Here is a 27095-nt window from a genome sequence, read left to right on the forward strand (position 1 = left end):
GCCAGGCTTTATTCATTTCAAAAGACACATTAGAATTGTTCCGATTTAATAATTTCCAACAACATTTCAAAGTCCCAAGAATGCCACACAGTATGGCCAGTGAGAAACCAGGATCCCCATGGAGCAAGAAGCCACCTACACAGACCCACCTGGCACACACAGTACCTGAGCACATGGCAGGGCTCACTTGCCTGTGACATGCAGTGGAGACAGCCCCTCATGTTGAAAAACTCAGTGTGAGGATACTATTCCTTGTGATCCTGCCATTCCACATCTCTGCTGAGCACCCCCAGATGCTCTCATCAGAATCAAAGCATTAATGTGCGCCAGTGTCCCATGCACAACTGAAGATACAGTGAAGATTCTGCAGTTCAGAAAGGGAAGGGGCACACAGGCAAATGCAGTCAGAACACTGACACAGGTGAAAACATGGGCAGCTCTGCACAGACACACTTCTTGTCCTGTAGAAATATACAGAACAGCTGCCCTCAGCCCTCCCTCCTGCCAGTAGTGCCTAGGGGAGGAGAGGTTTAGTCAGAACAGTATTTATCTGTGTTTTGTGAAAAACAAGCACAGCAGCTGTGGAACAATCCTTGCATTTATTGCCTTCCTAAATACAAAGGCGTGCTGTTTCCCGGCCGCTGTGTACAGGTTTATTTCAGTTGTCTGCTGAACACTGAGAAGCTGCTTGAGGAAAACATGACAGGTAGTTGTGGTACCCATGGAGTAAATAAAGGAGGAGTGAACATCCCAACCAGCAGTGGTGTAAATGTTTCAGGAAACAGCACTGAAGAAGCTGCAGGAAAAGCTTAGAGGAGAGTTTCTTCCCCATCCTGAGGCTGAACGGAAGGCACAACAACTGCATCTGGGTTTGCAACGTCCTAGGAAACAATAACAAAAACATTAGCTTTACAGAAAATGTGCTAAACTTTGAGCTACTGAGATACCGCTGTAACAGAAGCAGATGCCAGAGTGACCAGAGAAGTGAAGTGCTGCCACTGACCTGGAGAGTCCCAGCCAGCAATGCTATGGAGGCTCAGCCACTGCCACCAGTGCAGGCGGAGGAGTGGTATGCGGGGTGATCAGAGCTGCACCACATGGCCAAGGGTAAGACAACTGAGGGGCCAGAAGCCTTAGGACCAGGGCAAAGGCATTTGCAATGAAGGTTCAGAAACAGGAAAGAATGCAGAAGCTAACACCAAGAAGGATTTACCACCCTTCATCCCACTTCCAGCAGCAGATGCTTAAGGTAAGCGTAAGAAACAGGATGAAGTGATGCATCCTCTGCTTATGGCAGGGACCAGTCTGGGGACTCAAACAGGCACAGGGTACAGTGGCCAACACATGCAGGACTCACCTCACAGGGATCACGGCTTCCTTCACCCACATCAGTGGCTCCTGGAGCATCAGGTCTCTCTCCAACAGGACTGTCCTTCCTCTGCACCCTGACTTCAGTGCTCTGTGTACTCTCCAAGACATCCATTCCTTCTCTTTCTCCCATGTTTTCACAGAGGCGTGGCTGCTCCCCCTCAGCTTTCACTCCCGCCTGCTCTGCCCCCTCCTGTGACCCATCCTCATCCTCATCTACCCCTGTCCCAGGAGCTGCTGGCTGTGGCTGGGTGCCCAGACATAGACCTTCTCCTCTCGCAGGCTGTCTCCCTATTGGCCCTGTTCCCCCACCCCCATGTGCAGGGGTGCTCAGGGAGGTTTCTGACATCGGCTGCTTTCCAAGGGACGTTGTTCCACATGGTTCTTCATGCTGTGCAGACAGGGGACGTGCTGTGCTCCACTCCCAGCCTGCCTCATCCGCTGGCACTGGCCTTCTTTCCTCGCACCCCAGTGCCGTCTCCCAGTTTGCCCCTTGCCTGCTGTCCGTGGCTCCATTTGCCACACCTCCTTCCCCATCCCTCCCAGTCTCCCAGGCTGTGCCCCTTTCCTCAGCTGACACCCCTTCAGGAGCTGCTGCCTCCATCACACTCAGTCCCCTCCACGCCACTCCCACCACCTTCGCCTGCACCACCGCCCCTCCATCCACCCTGCCGCACCTTGCCATCTCCTGTCCCGCTGCTGTCTCAGCCAGAGTCCCTAGCCCAGCCCGGCCACCCACCACAGCAAAGGCCACCAGCCTTGCCTCCCCCATCCTGCCCACACTCAGAACTGCGGCAGGCAGAGCTGCTCCATCCATCACCCCCTCATCAGAAAACTTCTCCTTCCTTCTCTCTTTTGCACCATCCAGTGATCCCTCCTTCCCATCTACCAGCTCACTTGGACCTGCTGCTCCACTTATAGTCCCCTCTCTGCCTCCTGACTCTGTTCTGCCTTTCTCTGCAAATAAACCCATCACCTCTCCAACAAGTCTTTCTTCCATTGCATGCTCTTTCTTTGCTTTGCTGCCTAGAGATGGGGTTCCACTTGAACATGTTTCTGCTAAGCCCTCCTCCTCCCCAGCTGCTGTGGTCTCCTCCAATGGAGAAGACACTTCACTTATAGGATCTCCTCCAGCATCCACCAGTGCCTTGAATCCAGGTGCTACCTGCCACAGGGAACCCTTCTCAGAATCCACAGACTCCTTCACTGCATCCTCTGCACTGAGAGAGTTCCTTTCTACCTCTGATGCCTTGTCAGTCTCAGATGTTGCAGCTCCTATGGCAGCTTCCCCCATTTCGATCTGCTCTTCCCCTGCTGCTTTCAGCTGTGAAAACTCATTTGGTTTCACAAAGTCTACTCCCCTAAGTGTTGCTTCTCCTGTGTGAAAATTGGTATCCCCTAGTGTTTCCAGAAGAACCTCAGGCTTCTCCGCATCCTCGTCCCTTTCAGAAATGGCTTCCTCTACAGCCTCATCTCCTTCAGGGCCAACTACCCTGGTAATATCTTCTGCCACACGAGCATCCTCCACAGCCTCCTCTCCCTCAGATACAGCATCCGCCACAATGTCTTTCCCTGCAGAACCACCCTCCTCCATAGCCTCCTCTGCCTCAGACACCATCGCATCCACCACCTTCTCCATCAGAGGCTCTGTGGCCCCCACGGCTTCCTTTGCTTCAGAGACCTCTTCTGCAGCCTCTTTTCCCTCAGAGACTTCCACAGCCTCCTCTGCCTCAGACACCATCTCATCCACCACCTTCTCCATCAGAGGCTCTGTGGCCTCCACAGCTTCCTTTGCTTCAGAGACCTCTTCTGAAGCCTCTTTTCCCTCAGAGACTTCCGCAGCCACCTCTGCCCTCTCAGACACCACTCCATCTGCCTCCCTGCATAGCAGTGCCCCTGCCAGCTCCTTTCCCGTAGGTGTCTGCACTCCCAGTGCTGCCTCACTCTCCGTCCCCTCCATCAAAACTTCCTGCTCCCCGCATGCCACCTCTACACCAGACTCCATTCCCTTCCCTGTCCCCATGCCTTTGGGATCTTCTTCTGCCATGGTGCTGTCCTCAGGAGCAGATTCCTCCACCGCAAGCTGACCCTCCACCAGCATCACAGCTACTGTGTCTTCCTTGGGAAGAAAATCTCCCATCCGTGCCATTTCTTCTCCTGCCTCTTCAGTGCAAACATCTCCTCCCTCAGTAACAAAATCTTCCTTCTCAAGTGCTTCTCTCTCGTCTATCATGTGCCCTTCTCGTACCACTTGTTCTGCTGCCTTCTGCACATCAAGTGTTCTTGTTCCTTCTGCCAAGAAAGCTCCATCTGCTGCTATTAAGAATTAATCAAAACATTAGTTTTATTGAGAACTGTGTTAGCATTAAGGCTGGTTTATGGGGTTATTATTAAAGATTCTGTCTCTCCCAAGCAATGAAGGTACATCAGCATGGTGATGAGAAGAAAACTTGCTGTGCTACTTCTCATCACGCACCTGTGTTCTGTTCTACTGCTGCCATTCTGGCATCTGGCATAACTAATTTGAGGAAAAATGTTGATGCATGACCAACTATCAAGTCTGACAGTTCGGCCTGCCTTGCCTAGTCTCCCTCCCTCCCTCACCTGCCTAGCGGGAAGCTCAGGTGTGTGTATGAAATAGCTCTAAGCTTGAGAGCAACATTCAAAAATTAAGAAATAGGTGGTAAATTGCTGTTGTAAAACATGCACACACAGGAAGAATACTACTCAGTTGTTCATGCAAAATGGATAATTGCTTCCCACGGGTTCTGTGATTACATCAAGGGAAATAATTCCTGCCCCCTGGGAATTTTACAGCAATTCCTCCATTGAACCGGGTGCTCCAGGGTCTGTCCCTGAGCAGGCACCCTGCAGTCTGTACTGCGGCACCGCTGCTTGGCACAAATGTGGAAGGTTCCTATTCTTTAGAAAATGAGAAGTCTTGTGTCACTGAAAGGAGCGAGGATCCATGTCTTCCCCGATTTGTCTCTGATTTCTGCCTGGCGCTCCCAGATCTCAGTGCCTGCTGGCATGTGTGTGGCAGCTGATGATGCTCATCACACTCCATGTGCCTTCCATAGAGTTGGCTTCATTCGCTTGCTGGGAACCTTCAGATTTGCAGTTAGGTACAAGATTTTGTCAGGTTACAGTGTTTCTGGTATTTCTTTTCTCAAAATCTCTTTGTACCATTGGATTGTTTGAGCATTTCGATAGAAAGAAGTGGTGTAAATGTTGCTGTCAAGGGAATGTAAAGGCCTGATTTTCTACCCATTGCAAAAAGAAGGAATGCCGAGGGAGTTAGGAAGATTCACCAGGAGATGGTTAGGTGGACATAAGGAAAAAGTTCTTCACCTAGAGGGTGGTGGAGCACTGGATCAGCTCCCCAGGGAAGCAGTCATGGCACCAAGGCTGACAATATCTAAGAAGCATTTGGGCGACTCCTTCAGACACATGGTATATACACAAAAGCACAGCGTCCAAATTGCCCAGCTGCTACTATTGGACTGAGTCTAATGCAACAGATTTTGCAAGTCCCTGTAAAAGACATGATTTGTTCACTTTGTCTAAAAGAAATCAAAGGCTGTGCTGTGTGTGGCATAACTATTTATAATCATTAGCCAGAGTAAATTAACTTTGCTGTGTGTGAGATTTCCCAATCGTCAATTATGCCAACTGCCAACAGGGAGATGAGTTTGGGAGACAAACAGCATGGAGATCAAGTCTGCAGTGCAGCTTCCTTCCTAGTCTGTCATTCGCATCCTATGCAAACAGTCCCATCCTACCTGTCTTGACAATACATTTCCCAAGGAGGCCCCATGCTACCTGAAAGCAAAGAGAAACTCACTAGATTCCTGCTTTCTGCAGCTGTTGTCTTGACTGGTAGCCAATTTTTTCATGGCCTGGATTCCTTACCTATGGCCACTATGACTACCAAAGAAAGTATTAATTTTACATGACTACAGAACCTAGCTAGTGATCACCCAATTTTATACAAGTTAGGAAAGAGAAGAGCACAAGGAGTGTTTGATAGCCTAGAAAGGAAAGGGAAAGGGCAAATACTTCTATAAAAAGATTTCAGGGGAATAAGATTTAATCCACATTCCTGATCAACAGCCAATCTCACCTTCTTTGGCACCACAGTCTGTATTTGTTATGTTCTCTTCTTCCTCATCTGCGTGGGAATCGCTAGGTTCAGGTTCAGAATTCACATGAAGATCATTTCCAATCACCTTTGCTAGTTCCTCCTGGATTGGCTTGCAACCTAACACAAAATTAAAAAAAGAGGAAGCATGAAAGAAACCATTAAAAAGCAAAAGGGGAGAAGAAGGCATGCAGCTACCTCAGCTTGGTTTAAAATTTAGAAATTTAATATTAGGGCAAACTCAATTTGAGCCATGTAAATCTTCACCAGTAAAAAAAAAATTTTTAACATAGGTTACAACCAAATGGAGAAAACTATTAAAATTCCAAGGTGAAATTCATGCATTAGCATCTACCAAAACACAGAGCAGCAAACTTCCACATTTTCACAAAACAGTGAGATTGCTTTCCTCAGGCAGGCTGAGAGAGGTCCAACATACAAGCAACAATGGTTTTTTCTAGATATAACATTATTAATGTTCTATGAATACTTAAAAAACATAAACAACAAATTCTACGTGATGTTTCCAACTACAGTTCTGATGATTCCTCAATTCCCCAAACTAACATATTTCTGAAGACCTATGCTTATCAATAAATAAGTGAGGAAGTGTTTTCTGTTCTGAAAATGCAATGCTTGCAATTCTTCACAGTCAAGTCAGACATTTGAAATGATTACTAAGATTGTGCTTCCACTTCCATTTTTACTTTATGATTTGCTGGATGATTAAGTGTATGACTTTCAACCTAGTAATACTAAACAGCCTCTTTATGAGGAGTATTCCAGCTATGTACACTGTCCAGTCCCTTCAGATCTTTAAGATCCTTTCCAACCCAAACCATTCTGTGATTCTACAATTCTACAATTCTATGGATCATTGTAATTTCTGGGCACATTATAGTGAAATCATGCATCTTTGCATGTGGCAGGATGTTCCCTCTGGTAGTTTATTAAAAAAAAATGGCTATCAATTCTTAAGAGACTGATTTTTTATACATGTTGCTGTCTATATGCAATTTAATCTGTCTGCTGCTTCAGAGTTAGTCAGGGCTCTGAAAGGTCGAAGAACAGGAGAGGTTTTTGTTCCCACTGGCTTGCAGTGAGAAGACTTTTCTGCCCTGTCACAACCTTGCACTCTTCTCTTCCCAGATCCCTGCCTCTCTCTTACCGGTGCACATCCTGTGCTTTCCCACCTTTTTCCTAGGAGGTTGCTTTTTTCTACACCATTGATACTGCCTTGCTCCTCAGCCTTGTATATGTTATTTTTCTTTTTTTTTTCATTTTTGTTTTGATTTCTTTCTTCCTCTTCCTCCTGTCGTTCCTCATACTTTATGTTTACACCCATCCTTTCTACCCCATCAATACCTTGCACCTGCACAGCTCTGAATAGACTTGTGAGAAAACTTTTAAAAGACCATTTCGGTCTATAGTACAAGAGGCACTTGCTCAGCACAAACAACTTTTTTTCCTGTATCACAGGTCTCAAAGGATAGTGATAGCTTCACTCCTTGCTGTGACATTTCACCTGGGTGAAGCACGAAGACCTGCTCTGCAAGGGACCATGAAAGCTGAGCAGGGAAGGTCCCAGGAGAGCCTTAAAAGGTTCCTCCTGGGATCCAAGATTCTGACAAAGGTCTCTGTGTAATAGCACACAACCTGCTTGAGTCATTCTAACACTCCATCTCTGCAGAGGAGACAAGAAGCTTTCCACTCCAGGACATGCCTTGGCTGCTTCACGCAGAGATACCTACAGCACTTTCTATGACTTGCTGAAATACCAAATGCTTTGCTAGGTGTGGTGCATCTATTTCACTCTGACCTGATTACAGGCCTGAAGTCTGAGTAGCTGGCAGTTTCCATTCTTTGCAGTGCACTGCCTGCACAACATTTGACAAAAGGGAATTGACAGTCTATCAAAACACAGAGCCCAGGGAAAGATGACAAATACTGCTCACAATAATTCTCTCCCTTGGGATCAGCAACATCTCCCTGTCACAAAGAGCACAGCAAGATCAGAAAATGTGCAGCAGGACCCCATCCCAAGTATTCCCATCCTTCTGACAGATCTGTCACACCACCAGCTGTGATATGCCCAGACTCAGCCTGCAACTGAACAACCCCAGAGAAGAATTTCACACCTTTTGCTTCAGCATATACAGTTTTCTCTGATAAATTAGTTTTGCGCTGTTAATGACAGCACTGGTTAGGAGACAACGTGTCACAAGCAGAGCATGATGGGTTTTCCTAGAGCAAAGCTGAAACACTGCCACAACAATCCCAACCAAACACAGGCTGGATGGGTGATGAGAACGCCTACCCCTGCAGAGAAATCCACCTGAAGAAACCTGGGAGGCCCAAGAATGAACTGCAGTCACGGTAAAAGTCCAAGCTCTTCAGCCCTCTGAGTGTCTCTCAAGGCTTTAAGAGCTCAGCCTTTTGGAGGATGGGAGTAGCAGAAATTGTAAGCATCTTGCATTTCTTTTAAGACTGTAAATGTCCTTAAATTTTTTAATTAGAATCTTAATCATTGCAGCATCTGTGTCATGCACCTAGAAGAAGCTAAGTCCTTCATGACTGCTGTTATCCTACAATATTTCTTTAGCATGCTCATTTTATCTCAAAAAGGGTATTACCTTTTTCTTTCATTGCTCTACACACAGTTTCTTGTCAATCTATTATTTGCTAGAAAATATACCTAGACAAGCCCCACGTAGATGGGGACAACTTTGTATGCAGTGTAGAAAATCATTCCTATCTGTAGTTTCTATAATTCAACGATTACTCTTGTCCTTCCTTGACCTAAATCTCAGGCAGCAGAGACCGTGCAGGACTTGCCTAACAAGTAAATGTTGTTACCTATGTAAAAAAACAGACAATCTCTCTATATTTGATAGAAGATCTCTGCTCAGACCTAGAGCCATGAAACCATGTGTGTTGAATAGAAGCACACAGGAATTTATGCTAATAAAGAACAACACTATTGCCTTGGCCTAACTCAATACCAGTTCACTAGCTTCACACATTGATCCCTCCTTGGTTTTGTAGCACAATGTAATACTCTGTTTTCTAGGTTTTAGAAGTTCCTTCTTCTTCAGTAGTCCTCAATGAAATCATCCGAGCCTAGAGGTGAAGGTGTTTAAAATAGAATTTTCCTTAACACAGGTGAAGAGAGAGGTTCCAGAAGGAAACATCTTCAAAAACTTCAGCATTATTCAATTAATAGTATGTTAGTGTCTTTCCTGTCGGCATTCTGAATGCACAAAAAAACAAAAGCCATCCAAGACAGCCAAGGTAACCTAGCAGCAACAGACTTGCAAAGCATTAACACCAACATTCAATCCAGTTATTCCACACACAGCTACCTCATATAGATGCACTGCACTGAACCAAAACCAACAGAAACAGAACCTAAAACTTCTGTTAAGATAAAGGGAAAGCACTCTACCTTCCACTGCAAATCCAGCAATACAGAAGGACAATTGGAAACTCCATCTACCGTGGCTGCTGACTCTCCTATACATCATCACCAGTGTATAGGACTATTCTTTTATACTCCCTGATTGAACAACTCCAAAGACATTTCCCCATAACCTGGATGACATGGGAAAGCAAGGGCTTACATTTTTTCCCATTCCTCAGAAATAATAATGCCAAGCCTTCCTCATGTGGCCAAGCTTTTATTAATTGTCCATTATCCAGAAAGGTAAAGTCGAAACTGCAAGTTGCCCATTTTATCAGCACTAAAAGTGAGGTGTCACACAACTAACTGATGTGCTCCTTGCTAACAAATGATGCGCTCTTTACCAGCAGAGTGAAGCAACATAACCACGGATGGTTTTGACTTTCCTGCTTCATCTATTCTTTCCTTTTCCAGCACAGAATTTTCCAGGTTTTCCTCCATTCTGAGCCGCTTATTCTCCCTGTTCTCATTCACATATCGTGCATGTGATGCATTATCAGATGCCCTTTTGGTATCATACTCCTCTTCATCCTCAACATCCTCAACATTTCTTTCTGATAATGGAACTGAACCAGATTACCTCCATCAATCACATTCCAACAGCACCTCTAAATACAATTCAGATAGGTTTTAAAATAGTTTCTTCAACTCCATTTGATAAAAGATTTTAACTATAGCAACAACTCTTCAGTGTGCTCCCGTTATCTCAGTGAATATGATAAAGATCTCCAAAATCATGTGTAAACCATTCAAGTTGAACTGGAGACAAAGTTCACTGTTTCCTCTTAAAAAACATACAGGGACCATCATATGAATTTCATAAATGGAATATTCGAGGAAAAAAAAGCGCACTATTCTTCATCGAACATTTGGCTGAACAGTAGAGTTTAGTGATACACAGCACTGCTGGTGTCCAGCATTCAGATGGGTTCAAGAAAAGATTAGTCAAACTCAAGGAAGGAAAATCTGCTTAGGCCCAATTGGTAGACCACCCTGGACACCAGCTAATTAAAGGGGTGGGAAGACACAGTGCAGAAGCATCACAGTATTCTTGCCCTTCTTTTATATTTTCCCTTGGCATTTGCTGCTGCCTAAAGGCCAGAGGCAGAATTCAGGCCCAGAATTCCTACAGCTGCAGTCTTCCACCCTCTATGCCTCTTCTTCCTCTGTGGATCTGAGGAAGGCTCATTGCCATTTTTTGTAGCATTTTAAATTATTGTTTGCATCTGCAATGTATTAGAAAAACTTGGCAGGACTGCTTTTAAAAAAAAATCTCAAATATGGAAGCTAAAACTTCCCTAAAATATGACAACTACTCCCATTAATTTTAAAACAAGAACAAAGAAGGTGTGTTTCAATGGAAACTGAAGTTCTAAACTAATGGACTGCCTTGTATAGATGTCAGGGTATCAGTTCAAGAAAAGTCAATTTTCCTTAAAAGTAGCAAAAAGAAACAGCTGCACCTCCCAGCACACTTCAGTGGTGGGGCGGAGAAGCTACATCTCCGGGGAAGTCATCAGGCATACGCTCATTCTAATTTAATCATCATCATGGAGACTGGCAGCAAGGATAACTAGTTGTACCCAATGCAGGATCCTCTAGGATCTCTGTTGCAATGGATTTCAGGCACAAATTACCAGGCAGCCAACACCCAGTTACGAATCTCAGGCACTTCCAGCTTTTACTGGCTTTGCACCTCTGTTCTGATGAGACCTATGTTTAGACTCCCAGAAAGCACCATCACTCCTGAAGCATACAAACAAGCAAGTTCAGTGACAGAACAACTCAAATATGCAGTTTACATATTGTACTACAGGAATTGTCAGTGATTCTTTCCAATTTATTCACCTGCTTATGGCCTACGGGGATCTGAATGCCAAAGTCTGTCTTATACAGTCTTGATTCATGTCCGATTCATAACATTGTATGCAAAAATAACATCTTTGGCACCTGAGTATTATTCCAAAACTGTGCTGAACTGACCCAAGGGGCCTAATGAACTCAGATAGTCTTGACCAAGTGTAACGATACACTGAACTAAGATGAAACAGAATCTGTCCACAGCATATACTTATAAAACTCCAGGTCCTATTACTATTAGCAAGTCAGTTCTACTGTAGCAGCACTCACCTATTACAAGTGGATTAGTGCACCGATTACGGAAACAAAACACAAAAACATAGTGTGTATGCCCAAAAGCTTGCTGTCTAAAATCTTGGTCCACCAATACTAACACACGAGCTCAAGTGAAAGCAAGGGAGTTCTTAAAAAAAAAGTACAGGTCAAAGGCTCAGCAGATGAATTCAAGGCACAGTAAATGCACGGAGCACATGGAATTTCAGGTTACAAGGAGATGAAAGTTGAAGCTAGCAGCAGTTAAAGTTAAATTCCACAGAGACACAGGGCGCAGGTAATCTCCAGGTGGTCATAGGTTTGTGTTTGTCTCTAGGACAGAACTGTAGGTTCTGTAGGTAACAGATCTAAAAAACAGCACAGCTCTGTTATCCCCTGCAAGCCAAGAGAAAACAAGTTACTATCAACAGCACAATGTCCCAGTAATGCTTCCCATGAAGACCTACTTTGCCAGATCAAACTGGCAAACGTCCCTCTGGACAGGACACGGCTCTGGCTGCAGAGATCAAGTCACAGGGTGTTTATGTAACTACGCTTATACAAAGTTGGCAAATCGCACCCAGGTATAAGCCTCGCCAGTCCAGATGGCAACTCAGTTTTAAAGCAATGGGAAACACGTCACGCTTTAGGGCTAAGAAATAGAACCGCTAAGGAACTCCCAGAACAGTTTTCATGTGCCTAGCATGATTTAACACAGATGAGAGCTAGAAACAGAATATAAAGATAGCAGCAGGGCTGCTTTGAATGCATGCTATGAGTACAGCTACGCCACCAAAGGGGGACAGACCAAGGCTGGATTCGCTGCAATCTGTTACAACCTCAGGATCACACTTCCACACCCTGTCTCAGCGGACAATTAAGTTCACACCAGTTCCCTGCCCTCAGCACATGCTCTGCATGCACAGCATTGGATGCTGGAGGATCTGCAAGGGGCCTCAACATCAATTCCATCACACAGGAAGGAGCACTGAGGACATCAATGACGCATTTTGTGTGCTGTGCTTGACTCCATGAGTAGATGCAAAACAAACCTGCACTTAAAATGAACACATCTTGTGGACTAAATTGCTTATGAAGTGACATCTTAACATAAAAAGATATTATTACAAAGGGGGAAATATTAAAAATGAACAAATAGGAAAAAGGAATAAAAGATCACAGAATCACACAGAATCACAGAGTCACTAGGTTGAAAAAGATCTCTTAGATCATCGAGTCCAACCATTCCTATCATCACTCCTATTTCATCGCAGATCATAGGCAGTTTGTGTTCAATCACAAGAAAATATAAATTAAGATTATTTTCGATCACTGCAGTGATTTTATAAGCAAGGATTTTTCAAACCTCATTTGAATTTCTGTTGGATTTTATACTCTATAGAAAGACTGCATCTCTCTTGCAGCCTCAACCTTCTTACAAACAGTTATATTACCTTTATTTAATTCACCGGGAAACAAAAATGTGAAAGTAACGTTTCCATTTAACTCGAGAAACAGTTTGCACAATAGGACTCTCAAATGTAAGGAAGATAAAGCAATTAATTTTAAACTAGCAGTAAATGGAGAAGTCTTGGTACATTATGACAAGCAAGAGGCATGTAAGTCAGCTCAGGATCTAACAAAGCCATTGAGGAGAAATGTTAGAGGGCAATAAAACCCTGTTCTAGAAGGAAAAGACACTCCTGACTTATTCACTGTGTGGTGGATGGAATTTCATTGTTTGTCTAATAAATGAGAAACTCCCTGCAAGTTTTCTCTGGGATAATTTATGAAGATGTATGACTTGGACTGCATGAAGGTCAATATTTAAAACACTAGACATTAGAAGTGCTGACCCAAAAAAGTGAATGGCAGGAAATGCTATTTATTCTACAGAAAAATGATTCCAGAGCAGTTTAATCTTTCTGAATTAATAGTGACTGCCTTGGACACTTCACTGCACACTTTTGTACCTACATTTGGATCAAGAACCACGGACTATCTCACTGACTCCAGCTCTTGCTCATTAACAGCCAGTCTTGAAGAATGATCCTCCCAAACCGCCTGACCGCTGCAGGAGAACAGTCAGCTGAGCTGACAGCATTTCCTCCCAGGGCCAGGACTGAGTCAGTCATGCACCCAAGGGCACAGCTGAGGTTCTGACTATTCAGGGCCATTAAAGACAGCACTTCTAAAATACAAGATGGGATGTTGGGTTTCCTGGTGACTCCTTGGATATAAGCGCAAATCCTCAGGAAGCGTAAGTAGTCACAGCTTCTCAGGTGTCAGCGACCATCGACCTGAAGTGCTGATCTGCCCCAAGTATTTAGAGCTAATTTTCTGACTGGCTCCATCTCCATTTCTGTAACTAAATAGTTCAGCAGGGCCTGCTGTGGACTGGCACATGCTTACATGGCCAGTGGGTTTGGCTGCATTTCAGTGACAGATGGCAGAATTAAGAACAGATAAAATGTCCATCTTTTACAAACTCAGTAGGAATTGCATGAGTTTCCTACACAGACTCAACATCCATACTGGACATGCACAAAATGTAAAGTATGCATTAGGTCAACTTCTCTAAGATTCATTATGAAAAAAACTAACCTTGTTTATCATCCTCTGACACGCTGTCACTTTCATCTTTCTCACTGTCAGAGGCCCGCGTTGCCTTCTGTGATAAGTTACTCTCCTTTCCGTAGTCTAAATCAAGGTTTTTATCATCTGAAGATGACCTTGAAACTCCATTCATCTGCTCGCCAGTTTGTTCCTCATCACCTTCTTCATCTGCTTCAAAATCTTCCTCATACTCTAAAATAAAACAATCATTCTGTGAGACAGGAAATGGAATTCACAACTAATGAAGTTCTCTTTAAGCAAACAGAAGTTAGCTTCAGTAATCTCCTTTTGCCTTTGCATTTGCTCTTTTTAAAGGCATTAGAGAATCTAAGACTACAGATAGGAATCATAGGAGCACACTATCATCAAAGAAGTATCATGTTCTTCACAGACAGAGTAGCAAAAATGTAATAAAGTTACTGAATGATGCACCAAGTATGATTAACACATTAAAAACAAAACAAACAAAATCAGTAGCCACTGAAAGGATCAGAAAAATTAAGAGCTGGGCAAAGTCAAAAGTAAAATGCAAGATATTTTCATTACAGCAGAAAAATCTGTTGTGATAAAAAAAAATACAAGTAACGGAGAAAGCTGGAGAAAGCTAACATACTGTAGCACAAAGTAAGATAAATGTGGATTGACATGGCTAATTAGTAACAAAGTGGCTTACAAACTAAATGAATTAATTAAATCCAGCCAAAGGCTTCTGCAGAGGAATAGTCTGTTATCACATTACTCTAATCTCCTCACTCAGGTCCCAAGTGAAATCCTAAAACAAATGACGCTACCGCAGAATTAGCATTCTTACATCAACAAGGTCTAGATTTCATTCCAAGCTACCAGCCTGATGAGTTGTAATGTTTGATAGATGACTTTGCTCAGATCTACAGGTAAAACTTTCTTCATGCATATGCATAAAAGAATCTTTCTCTTTCCAGCCAAGGCTGCACTGTTTGAAATCTCAGGCACCAGCAGACACAGGGATGTCAGTGATTTCCACTTAAAATTCAGTCATTCCATGGCTACAGTGAGCTCACCGCACATAGAGCAGCGAGGCCACAAAGCTAAATTGTGAGGGAGAGCTGCCACTGCTGACACACCAGCTGTCCCTCAGGGCCATCATTTCTCACCTTTCCGATTTTATTGCTCATCTCTTTTTCTTCCCATCAATGCTTCTCAAGTACTGAAGTGACAGAATGCCAAGGACAGAAATGAAGAGTATCTGATGCAGAACCAATTAGGCAAATAAACAATTACCCAGACAGTGAGAATTAAGGGAATAAGGAGATTCATTTTCTGTATAAAAAATCATTTGAGATTCCAACTGCGTTGTTGGAACTGAGGCCTCCTTAGGTACCTGTCAGAAAGGTGCCCACCTCCTGGAAGGAAAAAGGCGTGATTAATCACAAACACACATCCACAGGGATTAATGAGGAAGCTAAGCAGTAGCACTGCAGAATTACAAAAGTAAAAATAGGAATAGGAAGTAAAAATTAAAATCTCTCTCTAAATTTTACTTTCTCTGAAAAAGGCATTATAATAAGGAGCAAGTCAAGGCACAGCCTGAGCTCACCAACTCTCCCACAGGGGCAGGCAGAGTTGGAGGCAGCCTGCTGGCTACAGCGACTGGCCTGAGGTGGCACTGGGAAATGGCACATCCTGAGCATGCAGCTGGACCTGCCATGCATCATTTTTATATCACAAATATTTTATACCACAAATATCTTTGTTTGCCACAAGAAACAGTCCTGGACAAACTTCAGCAAGGGCAGCCTCTCTCCAGTCTTTTTTTTTGTTTTAAATCTCTGTCAACTGAAACAAGATGGGATTCAGGCAAAAAGGGCAAGGTCAGCCAGTTCCAACAGGCAATGGGAGCACTCAGTAAAGGGAAAGGACGATAGCCCCAGCAGGGCCAGAGCAGAGAACACAAGAAAGGCAAGCGGTAGACCTGAAGAAGGAACAAATGCTCAGATAAGGAAGCTGGAGGCTTGGGCAAGTGTCAGGTAAATGGTGCTTGGGGCAGTGCAGTGGAGAAAGGACTTGTAAGAGGCTTAGGTGAACAAAGCATTGCACTCCCACTGGCAACAGGAGAAAAGACCAAAATAGTTCATCTGGAGTTAAATCTTGCTGATTTTTTGATGCTATGTGCTCTTCCCACTTTCCCTCCCCTTCTACACCCAGTATTCAGCCTCCTCCCCTTCACAGTTTGTCACTCCCATCCATTTCGCATCAGGCAGCAGGAGATTTTCTACCTCCTGCCCCTATGGTCACGCTCTTCTCTCCATTCATCTTATGCTGATGCCCTGTCTCCCTTAGGAGCTCACCTCAGAATCACACCCAGTCCCTTTTCTTCCTTCTTCTCTACTTCTCCTCCACCTGCTGCTGTCGTCCTTCTTCACTGCTGTCCCTCCACTGTGCCCCATGTGCCCCGTGTTCCTCCTGCCTTCCCACCTACCTCAGGCTCCTCTTTCAGCCTCTCAGACCCTCCTTACTCATTTTCTTAGCTCTTGCAAAACCCTCTCATCCTTTTGCTTGGCCAAAAGGAGTCCCACCGATTTTTTTGCCCCGACACTACCATCACCACATTTCTCGCACATGAGATGTCCTAAGAGAGGATGTTCCAGGTGGAGTTGGAGGCCCACAATCCCATCCCTTCTCCAGAACCATTCTCTCCCATTTTTCATCCTCTTCTTTTGTTTTTGAATACCGTACCATATTTCCCGGTGTCTTCCTGACTATCTTCACTCTCATAACCACATATTTTCTCTTCTTCGTTTCTGTACTCATGTCTGGTCTCCATTTTGTCCTCACTAGTTTCCACACTCTCTTCATAACATGGTGAGATGACTAACACTGAATCTTTGCTTGATTTCTGCTCGATACTGCTTTCACTTGGCTCACTCTGCACTTCATCTCTCCAGGAATCTACATGCTTTTCCTCATTGTTCTCCATCTTTGTCTTGGGAGGGGATGGCTTTTTGTCCAGACCCATTGCAAAAATGCACCTATTAAAAAAAAACAAGGAGAACTGGGAAGTATCACATTTTTCTTCCTGTGAACAATGGAAGGGCAGCAGACACAGCTGTTTAGCTCTTTATCAGAAGTAAAACCAGATATTTATCTGCCTTTGCATTGCCACTCAGATAACAGGGTTACTGATAATGGCTTATTTGGAGAAGGACCCTAAAGTCCTCAAGTGCTCCACAAACATAGAGGCAGCTCCTCCTTTAAGGAGAGTAACATTATCTGCACTTAAAGGCAACAATTGAAACATAAACAGATTAAAATTGAAATTATCAAAACTGTCCATTAATCTCAAGCTACACCAAACATGATCTGTGAAGATATAATCGCGGAGAAAGGCAGAAGAGCTCATACAAGAGGCAGGTTTGCTCCAAATCCTGCTGTAACATCAAGTAAAGCAATAACTCAGGTTTTGTGGCCAACACTTGTTGGTTCTTTTGTTTTTAATTTCTCTAATAACTGTTGGGGGGAATGGGAGATTGAAATTGAATTCTTTTCAGTTTCTCTTCTGTTTTTCCTACCTAACAGAAATGTAAACAGCTAGAAAACAAAGCATTTGAATGGCCTTTTGAGAGTGTTCCTCTTCTATAACCTGGAGTCACAACTTATACAGTCAGGAGGCTCATGTAAGAGGCCAGAGTTCCTACTCCTGATTCACTTTACCTGCAAATGCCAAGAGCCACCCCCTAAGCCCTGCAAGCATCAGGATGCTATCAAAACTGCTTTTTTATGTAAGGCTTCATTGCAATTACCCTCATGTTCCAGCTGTTCACAAACTACAGTGAAATTCACAACAATCAGTCTAGAAATCCTTTCAGTTTGTGGGCATGAAATGTAAACGTGACAATGTGACAATTTCTGATAAAGGTCCTACCTTTCAATTATTTGTTCGTGGTATTTTTTTCAGGGACCTTTGAGATAGTGAAGCACTTTTACTGTAGAGAAATGCTGGACCCAGGCAGCAAAAAACTCTCTGTGCAAGGATCACAGCATCAGCATAGAAATCACTGCAGTGTCCCCTCTTTGTGAATCAAAGCCTTAACCCAACAGGGAAAATCAACTAGGATCTTTACTGAGAATCAGAGTGGGTATTTAACATGTGGATGTGGTCCAACACGCAAAATAGGAGTCAAACATAACTGCGTCCAAATAATTGCCATTTATGGAGAGTATCTGGTTAATGGAGATGATTTTTAGTCACCAGGCAAGGTTGGCTGGACTGGCAAGAAACAGGAAAACTGAGATATCACTAAGATTAAGAGGGGAAAAAGAACAGAAACTGAGGATGACTCAGGAAGATATTAATTCCTGGAAGATTATATTCATTACGAAAATTCACTTCAAGTCTCTCTAGAAATCACAGAGAAGCTGAGATTTGGGCATTTCCTAAACTCTTTTGGTACTATATCCGTTCTGAATGCAGATACTTTTCACTACTTTGAACATACTAAGGAATTCACTTAAAGAAACCATGTTCAGTGTTAGATTGGAGTGGATAAAGCATGGTACAATAAAGCAGATTTTTTTTTCTTGGAATTGAGTCCTTATCCAGAAAACATAGTATAGCTCTATGGATGGTCTCTTCTTCCAACTGGTTGTTGCTCTTTTAAAAATTACTTACGAAAAGAACGAAAAAGTTTAAAAATCACCCATGTGTGCAGAAGTTTACTTGTCTAGCATGGCTTAACAATCTCAGGATTTTATTAAATGTAAGGTTTCTTGGCAAAATGACAGACGTTGCTCAAAGCATGGACTTTTGCCCCAAACCAAGAATCTTCTACACAGATTTGTTGTCTGAAACCTGGCTAACATTCAACACTATCTTATTCAGCAGCCAGGGGTATTACAGCAGAATCCCACCTTAGAGGCAGAGCTGTTTAAAAAGAAATTATCCTGTTCTCACAATCACAAAGAAAACCCTGAAGACTACAGTTAACTCAGCAGTACTCCTAATATTTATTCCACTATCACTTCCACCAGAAACACACAAGCATACCACCCACAGCGACTCCTCCACACTGGACTGCAGAGAAAGTGCTAACTGCCTCCTGACAAGCTGACAGAACCAGTGCAAACACTGTCCACTGCTCGGCGTGCTCAACAGAGAGACTGACGAGGCAGCACAAAGAATCATAGAATCATAGAATGACCGGGTTGGAAAAGACCCACTGGATCACTGAGTCCAGCCATTGCTATCAATCACTAAACCATGCCCCTCAGCACCTCGTCTACCCGTGCCTTAAACACCACCAGGGAAGGTGACTCAACCACCTCCCTGGGCAGCCTGTTCCAGTGCCCAATGACCCTTTCTGTAAAGAATTTTTTCCTAATGTCCAGCCTAAACCTCCCCTGGTGGAGCTTGAGGTCATTTCCTCTTGTACTCCCCTGTCACTTGGGAGAAGAGGCCAGCACCCTCCTCTCCACAACCTCTTCAAAGGTAGCTGACCTCGATGGCATCCTTGGATGTGGGACTCTGAGGAATAAGCTCAATTCTGCACATTTCTTAGGGAGCCGAAAAACAGACCAGGTTCTATAGAGCTGCGGAGTGCCAGAAAGATTAAAACAGAAGAAACAAGTGATAAACTCTCTAAAAACTGGGCTGTTCAGTCCTTGTGAGCAAAGCATACTCATCTCCATACCTGTAGCAAGGAGAAGCTCCTTCCACATTGAGAAAACCAAAGTGTCCACGTCTGCCTCCCAGCCTGGTATTCTTGTGATGTTTGTATTCACAGCAACAGCTCAACCTGTCCACTTGCATTCCATTGAGGAAAAAGGTGAGGCTGAATGGGAAACCATGGTGCCTTTTCGAGACGAACTGGAAAGTCTCTGTAATCACAGAAAGGAAACGGATCAAAGGAAAAGGCAGTGCCTTTCTATCAGCCAGTTGCAATCGTTGTGTCTCATCTGCATCACCACCAAAGTGTCCAGCACTCTGAGGTCAGGTACATGGTTCACAGGTGTATTAATTAGCTGATAAGACTCTACTTCCTCCCCACACAGCAGCCTTGTCTCTTCGCTGTCGAGGAGTACCAAGATGGACACCCCTGCGACAAGCAAATACATCATCAATTTGGCCACTCAGTGCTTCAGCAGAACCAAAACCAGAGCCTCCTGTCTCAAAAAAATTAACTGTCACATGGTTTACGAGAGGTTAAATTACGCACAGAAAGTTTAGGATTCCTGGTGTGTGCCTGGAGCTGTTTCAGCTGCTCTGCAGAGGCACCGTTCAGCATCCAGGCCTGAAGGGCACTGAGGCTGCTACCCAGACCCGTGCTGGGGAGAGTGGGTTGTACTTCCTTCACCCACAAGTCAGAGTATCCTTCCTAACTGACCCGAGCACATTCCAGCAGGAAGGAAGCCCCACCGTACTCCAGCAGTTTCCCTAGCAGGTGTGAATGGGTCTGGGGACAACAGGATCACACACAAAGAACACCTTCCACACAGCTGCAATGAATGCCTCTCTGTGGGCACACTGCAGTGCACCCATAACCTCAGGGCATATAGGGAAGTACAGGGATCTCTGCACCATCTTTCCATAACAAGTGAAAACACAAATCCACACACAGTGTGTCCTGTGAGCAGGAATGAGTAGTATGGTCTGTGAAATCAGTCTTTTTCCTCTAGGCCATTTCCTCTTCCCAATTTCCCAGAACACAGTTCACCTTTCACTGATGTGATGGAATAGCAGTGGCATAAAATAAATGGGAACTGGGCTCCCACTATGCACTTTTCCTTCTGCAGCAATAAGCAACACACATTGATGCACTATTGCAAGTCAGAAACAAAGAACCCCTATTTAAGGACAGTTTACTGATACAACTGCTTTATTAATCACCCATCTCTGTACAAAACTAGTCAAATCTACAGCATTTTATTAAATCAGTTCTCTAAATTCATTCTTTTGTTATTTGAAAAAGTAATCGTAACATCATTTTCAGTCATGAAACAGTAGATAAGGTTTAGTCTGGAGGCACATGTCTTGACTGAGCTCAGCTGAAATCATTTCAGTATCACATCAACATTTTAGCCAATCAAGAAGATGTTACTAGAGTCAATACAAACTCTTTGACTCTTTATCCTTACCTCCTTCCAACAGCTTGCCTTTGTAGACACAAAGGTTTTGTCCTCCACAATGCTGCTGATGGACTTCAATTTCATCTCTGTAGTTGGTACTGTCATAACGTAAATGCAAACCTTTTCCTAGGAAGATCATGGTAACAAATGCGTTGCTGTGTAACAAGGGCTTAGGGAATCCTCCAGAATTCTGCAGCAGAAAATACACAAAAAGTGCATTTGGCTTCCAGTTCTAATAAAAGGTGAACTCAAAGACCACATATATGTGGAATGCACTTGAGGCTTCCAGCCCTTTAAGAGAGGCTTAGAGGTGTTTAAATTGGGAAGAGTTTTGTAACATGCAGAAGGGCAATAAAATATTTTTAATTGAAAAGCCATTGCATTGAATTTCCCAGAATGGCAGGGACCAAGTTTGATTGTCTCTCCCAGTCCTGGGTTCCTACAATTTCCTTGCAGCAGTCAAGACTGGCTGGAGTGTAACAGAAGAAGTTTTTACACACTCACAGCATTTCCCCCATCCTGCTCAAGTTCTGGCACCAGATACAGTCAGAGGCAGGATCTTGACTAAGACAGAAGGATTGACTAAGACAGAAGGATTGACTAAGACAGAAGGATTGACTAAGAGAGAAGGCCATAAGTAAGAGTTCCTACGCCTTTTTGTTCAAGCACCTTTTTAGCCCCAGCTGATGAAAAACACCCAATGGTTTAGTATACAGAGAAAAGGGTGGCAGCTATGCATTTTAAAAGTTGTAATTTTTTTTTCTTTCAAAAATTCAGTGAGTCTTTATGCAAACTAGATAGCCACATCTTTCAGCTTTAGGCAAATACACCCACAGGGAAGGTAACGTAACAATAAACAGAGAAGCAGACAGGAATAACTCACCTTTGGTAAAAGCTGCCCTGTGACATTTGCCGCAGTGGTGGGATGAAATAATCTGCCTCTGAGCATCCTAGTTCTCACTGCTCTCACTGCATTTACACTATTGTCTCCCTTTTGCAGAGGGGGAGGTGGCACTGGTATCATATGATTTTTGATGACTGGGAGTTGATATGGGGATATACCAGTTACATATTCCACTGAATTCCTAAGTCTTAACTCACTCCTCTCCCCCTGCAAAAACATGTTAACCAGGTTAAGTAGGTGACACAAAAAATAGCTACCAAGCATATTGAACTACTCATGGTTTGACTGCTCTTTACAATTAGTAACACTCATACCTCTAGAACAATTTCCGCACTTGGTGCTTGCCATTACCTTGTTTATGTCATTAAATTGTTTATGTTACCTTGTCATTGCCTTGTTTATGAAAACATTTATAGGCTAAACCTCTTCATTTTAATTTGCAAAGCAACGGACAGGCTGCTTGAAAATGTGGCCCTTAGAGATCTAGACAACATCATTGTTAACCACATACTACTCGTAACCATGCAGAGTTCTGCTTCCAGGCAGGCACAATACTGCACAACCCCACAGCACTGCTGCATTCTTTCAGATGGCAAGCAAATTCCAAAGCAGTCAGCCAGAATCTTCCAACACTAACATTATTTGGCACCAATTATACAAGAAGTTGTTCAAAACGCTTCTTTGCCTTTGTAGCAGAGGTTTAGTCCTCCTTCTGAATGAATTGCAAACAGAGGACCAAGGCCCTGAAAAGCAAAACATCTCTAGAGAATAAATTCTGCAAACATTGCGTGCTCTGGATCCGAGTTCTGCATCATCTTCATGCTTTATGACCGATTTAGCTGTTTTGTCCGTTGTGAGCATTAAAGAAACAATGCAAATCACCCATAATTATAGAAGACATAGAAAGTGTCAGCAAATTCTTGGAGGGAAGATCATGACCATCATAATATGGAACAGATGCACAGCAGCACAAAGTTGTTCATGCATTTTCTGCCTGTCAGTGGTCACAGATCCAACATCCTCCATTCCCATGGAACTCCTATCATACAGTCAATTACATAATGCTTTTCCTAGAAGAGAAGACAAGTCCAAATCTCACCTGAAAGTAACTGAATGCATATTAAGATCATGCTTGGCTACACCAAAAAGCTCTCATTCTCTGAACCCGCTAGTGTGATTTAGCAGTAGTAATGGTAAAAAAAGAAAGATGTTTTTGGCTACTTTTCAGCTGTAGATGAAGATGAAATCTTGTAAGACTGTGTGAAAATATTCCTGAATTATTGATCTTACCCAGATGGCTGCTTCCCTCTTTACATAAAAGAAAACCTATGTAGAGGTAGAAAAATTTGCACACAGAGAGATTTTAGACTATAAAAGACAAGTCACCACATTTTTCCGGGCTGTGATGAAAAACTGGGCATTAGACCACTAAGACAATGTCTTGAAAATTAAACAGAGATCAAAAAGGAGCATTTAAATAAAAGCTGGTAAATATTTGGAAGGCGTGTTGCCTGCAGTATGCAGTTCTGGGAACTGCAGTACTAAAGCACTATTATAAAACTCTCCATGAATCTGCATTACCTCCAGAATGAAATCCAGCCTCACCCCACTGGCAAACTGCGGATCAGGTTCAAGCGTGTGGTGCTTTTGTTTAGCGCTTGAAGCCTTTGGCGCAGACCCTATGGCAGCAGAGCTACAAACTGGCGGGAGGCGAAGAGGTTGTAGCGTGTTTCCTGGAGCTGTGTTTGGTCGCCAAGAAGTCTAAAAAGGAAAAAGAAAACAGCTACAAAATCTCAGTGGATCATTTCTAGTGCAGAGTAGAATCTTAAAATAAAAAATAGCACTGGTCAATATATTTGGAAGTGATGAGTGACTCTCAGGTATCCTGGGGAAACAAAATTTCCTGGACTGCCTCCAAAGAGCCAGACCACTTTAGGCATCTCTAACTGAGTATCCACAAACTGGAGCATCCAAAAGAATTCTTGGCCATAAATAGTTTTTGCTACTGTCTCTTCACAGTGCAGCCTTGAAGCAAATGTAATGAACTGAAAGGAACTGTAGCAGCATGCTGTTTCGGTGGCTTCACCACATGGACATTGAGACAGTACACCACCAAAGCACGACTGTTCAATGCTGAACACTTTTCTGACTTTTTATTTTATCTTTTCCTTGTATACTCTTCAGAATACCGCATTGAAATGTTAAACACCTCCCCCCTCCCCAAAAAAAAAACTGTTTAACTGAGTTAAGTCACTATCTTGGAAAAGGCAAACTCCTTGGCTTGGTGTTGATGAGAAGGATGTTCACCATGATCATCAACTACAGCCCTACGTGCCCTCTGTATGGGATGGAGAGGAGAAGGTCATTCAGGACTGAACAACTTTCTTCAGTCCGCACCAACTATCATTATAGAAATGGAGAACCAGATAAAACTGCACTATATAGTTGACCTTGGACTTCAGTATCATTCTTTTTCAACAGTATATTAACATTCCTTCTCTTCCCATCAACAGAGTAAGAAATTTCTGAGCCAGCACTCCAAAGCATGAACTGGAATGAACTTTAGTCTTACTTCGCCCCTTCAACTCTGTTCTCTAAAAAACCTCCCTTGCTTTCAGGGTTTTATAACATGTGTAAGCTTGCCTGCAGCCACAGTATTCATTGACAATACTTATGGTAAGGATACCAGCCTAGCCTTGGGTGACGAGGCAGACAAAAAGGAAATATTAAAGTAGATTTATCACAAAGCAAAGCCATTTTTCTCTAGGTTCTGATTTGACACTCTTGCAACCTCAGCTTCTGGAGATTTCTTTTTAACTACACAATCCTGCAAAAAGGAAATCAGCCTTGAGTGGGGCAAGACAAAGCCTTCATGTAGAACAATCAGGGTGATCATTGCTTTACACTAGGCATAGATGTCGTAGGTGTACGTACACACTTTTGGCTGTGCATGCTTACATTATAGCGTATAGAGCATTTGGTGAAACTCACCAGTTGTGACTGACCAGATGGTTCTCCCACCACAAAACGATGGGGCCTATAATGATTTCGTGGACCGAGTGGTGGATGTGGGGTGTACACAGAGCTAGCACCTTCCACTGATTTTCCAGATTTTTCCACCTAAAAGAACAGAAATGTATGTCTCTGAGGTGCTAAATATCCTTAACAGCAATGTCTGAGCTTGCCTTCCCTCTGTCTTTCATCAGACAGCTATGATAATCAAATTGCCCAGATCCAATTGAACACCTGCTTAAGGAATGAGAGAGAGATGAGGGAAAAGACTTCTTCCAGTCTCTGATTGATTCCTCTGCAGCCTTCTACAGCTGCACATCTCCCCAAGTTCAATTCCTCTGCCTATTTCTGTAGATCTCCCATTTCTTGATTTAGTCAAAGGCCTTTTTCTTTTCAAAATCTGACTGCATCTGCCATTTCCTTGCTCTGACAGTGCCCCTCCCTGCCTTTTCTTCTCAAGAGCTCCACACTGGGCTGATTACCCTCCTGGACATAGATAGCTACATTTCTTATCCTCCCTTGCCCAGTCATCAGGTTTTCTCCTTTCCTTTCAGATTAGCTACTCAACCAATTTCACTGAATGTATGAAGGGAGAATTAAATTACAATACTAATTGCAGACAGGTTCCTGTGTCCTAGCATGGCATCACAGCAAAGACACAGATCGTATATCTGCAGGCGTCTCCTTTACACTTCTCACTGAAGGAAGCAGTTTTGCTTTATGTTCCAAAAGTACCCAACTCCAGAATCCCTTAATAGGGTGCCTTGGTCACTGCTTACACAGTGGCAACTTTCTACCAGCAGGAGTTCAGTCAGTAAATAATGCTTTTGCAATTATCATAGTGAGCAGTGGTTTTCATTAAAATCTCCTCCTTTCTTTACCTGATTAATTGCTCACAAACGCATTATTAAAATGAAAAAGATTCAAAACTGTTCTTTAACTGCTCAAAGAAGCAGCTAGCTTCTCAGTGCATGCTTCTCAATGCAGGCTCTAACGAAGAGATAGGATGTTGAGGACATGTCAGCCAAAATGACAACTTTTCCCATACGCGTCCAAGTGACTTCATAGGGAGAACCATTGACTTCTCTGGGATTTCCACTACTGTAACAACTACAGGATCAAGCTCTACCCACACAACACCAAACTCTTTTCATTAGTTACATGCTGGTTCAGATAAACATCGTGAGGAGAGGCAAACGACTGAAAATTTGAATGCAGTGCTCAGCAGCAGTCAGAAGTGGATAGTCGCTAGAAATACAAGAAGAACTTCAACAAGTATCTTAAATTATTCATCCAGTTCTGGTTCCCTATTTCAGAACAGAAATAGTAGAACTAAACAAGGTAAAAAAGATGGTAACAGTAATGAGAAGCCTGGAATGGCTCATGTATGAAAGATTCAACAGACTGAGGGTCTTCAGCTTGGGAAAATGAGAAGGAATATGAAAAACGCATGTAAAATCACAAATGTCTTGGAAAAGGGGAATAGTTATTAATTTTTTTCATAATGAGAACAATGGAGCATCAAACAGAATTATCAGACAGCAGATACATTAATTATTGTGCAGAAATTCAAGCAAGTACCATTTTATTCAACTTGCAATTAAATTCCACAACTAAGAATACTGCAGAACCAAAATAATAAGTTGATTCAAAGGGAATCATGTTTAGGAATGGGAGCTCCTGAGCTGTTCGATAGAGGAAGAAGATGTAACCTGGGGCAGGATCATCCTCTACTTGCTTGTTCCTTGTACTTTTTCCATAAACCACAGAGACAGGATGCTTGATTCAATGAATCGTTGGCCTGACTCAGGGCTGTTATTTAGCACAGGGCAAAACTAGCAAGTCCCATCAGTACTCAATAGCGTTCAAGCCTTACCTTGATTTTCTGCACCCTCACCTTCTTCACAGAATTTTCAAGTTTCCTTTTCATTTCCAGCTCGTGATGACGCTATCAATGTCAGAGAAAGAAATCTCATTAACAGCCATTATGAGATGTCAGTGAATGTAAGAGCATTTGCTTCTGTTCTGCTTATCACTCACCTGCTCCCTGGCCATTACCCTCATTTTGCCCAGCTATGAAACTACTACTGACTCAATCCATTTGCATTACATCCGTGTGTATTAATATCAGAAAGGGAACAACTGAGCATTTGTAAAGTTGTAGGGACCAGCTGCACTCTTGATACATAGTGGGGATGTGACCAAATCTTGTACTCAGGTAACATATATAACCATGTTCAAATTATTTTGGTTTTATTAGAATTTTTTAAGCAAACTAGCCTGTGACTATCACCCCAGAATCTGACAACTGCCAGCATGCATTAAGTGAGCCAAGATAGTGTCTGTTCTAATGGCAGTATGGTTTAACAGCTAGAGGCCAG

At 43.2% G+C, this 27095-nt stretch overlaps 1 protein-coding gene across 3 annotated transcripts in view; it reads right to left on the minus strand.

The window, feature by feature from the left end:
• Positions 1–582: 582 nt before the first annotated feature.
• The window catches only part of LOC138723174 (glutamate-rich protein 3-like), a 41178-nt gene continuing 14665 nt past the window's right edge, over positions 583–27095 (minus strand). For 2 of the 3 annotated variants that reach the window (XM_069862083.1, XM_069862085.1), the window contains exons 4-14: positions 26591–26662; positions 24694–24822; positions 23284–23463; positions 21682–21909; positions 20808–20988; positions 19364–19550; positions 16413–16705; positions 13686–13889; positions 5492–5629; positions 1358–3684; positions 583–881 (exon numbers count right to left, since the gene is read on the minus strand). In XM_069862083.1, coding sequence (XP_069718184.1) covers positions 810–881; positions 1358–3684; positions 5492–5629; positions 13686–13889; positions 16413–16705; positions 19364–19550; positions 20808–20988; positions 21682–21909; positions 23284–23463; positions 24694–24822; positions 26591–26662 — 4011 coding nt within the window. In that variant the 3' untranslated portion in view covers positions 583–809. The remainder of the gene's footprint in view (positions 882–1357; positions 3685–5491; positions 5630–13685; positions 13890–16412; positions 16706–19363; positions 19551–20807; positions 20989–21681; positions 21910–23283; positions 23464–24693; positions 24823–26590; positions 26663–27095) is intronic. The other variant, XM_069862084.1, reaches the window with a different exon arrangement.

This window comes from Phaenicophaeus curvirostris, chromosome 8 (genome assembly GCF_032191515.1).
Source record: "Phaenicophaeus curvirostris isolate KB17595 chromosome 8, BPBGC_Pcur_1.0, whole genome shotgun sequence".
In the NCBI taxonomy this organism is placed as follows: domain Eukaryota; kingdom Metazoa; phylum Chordata; class Aves; order Cuculiformes; family Cuculidae; genus Phaenicophaeus; species Phaenicophaeus curvirostris.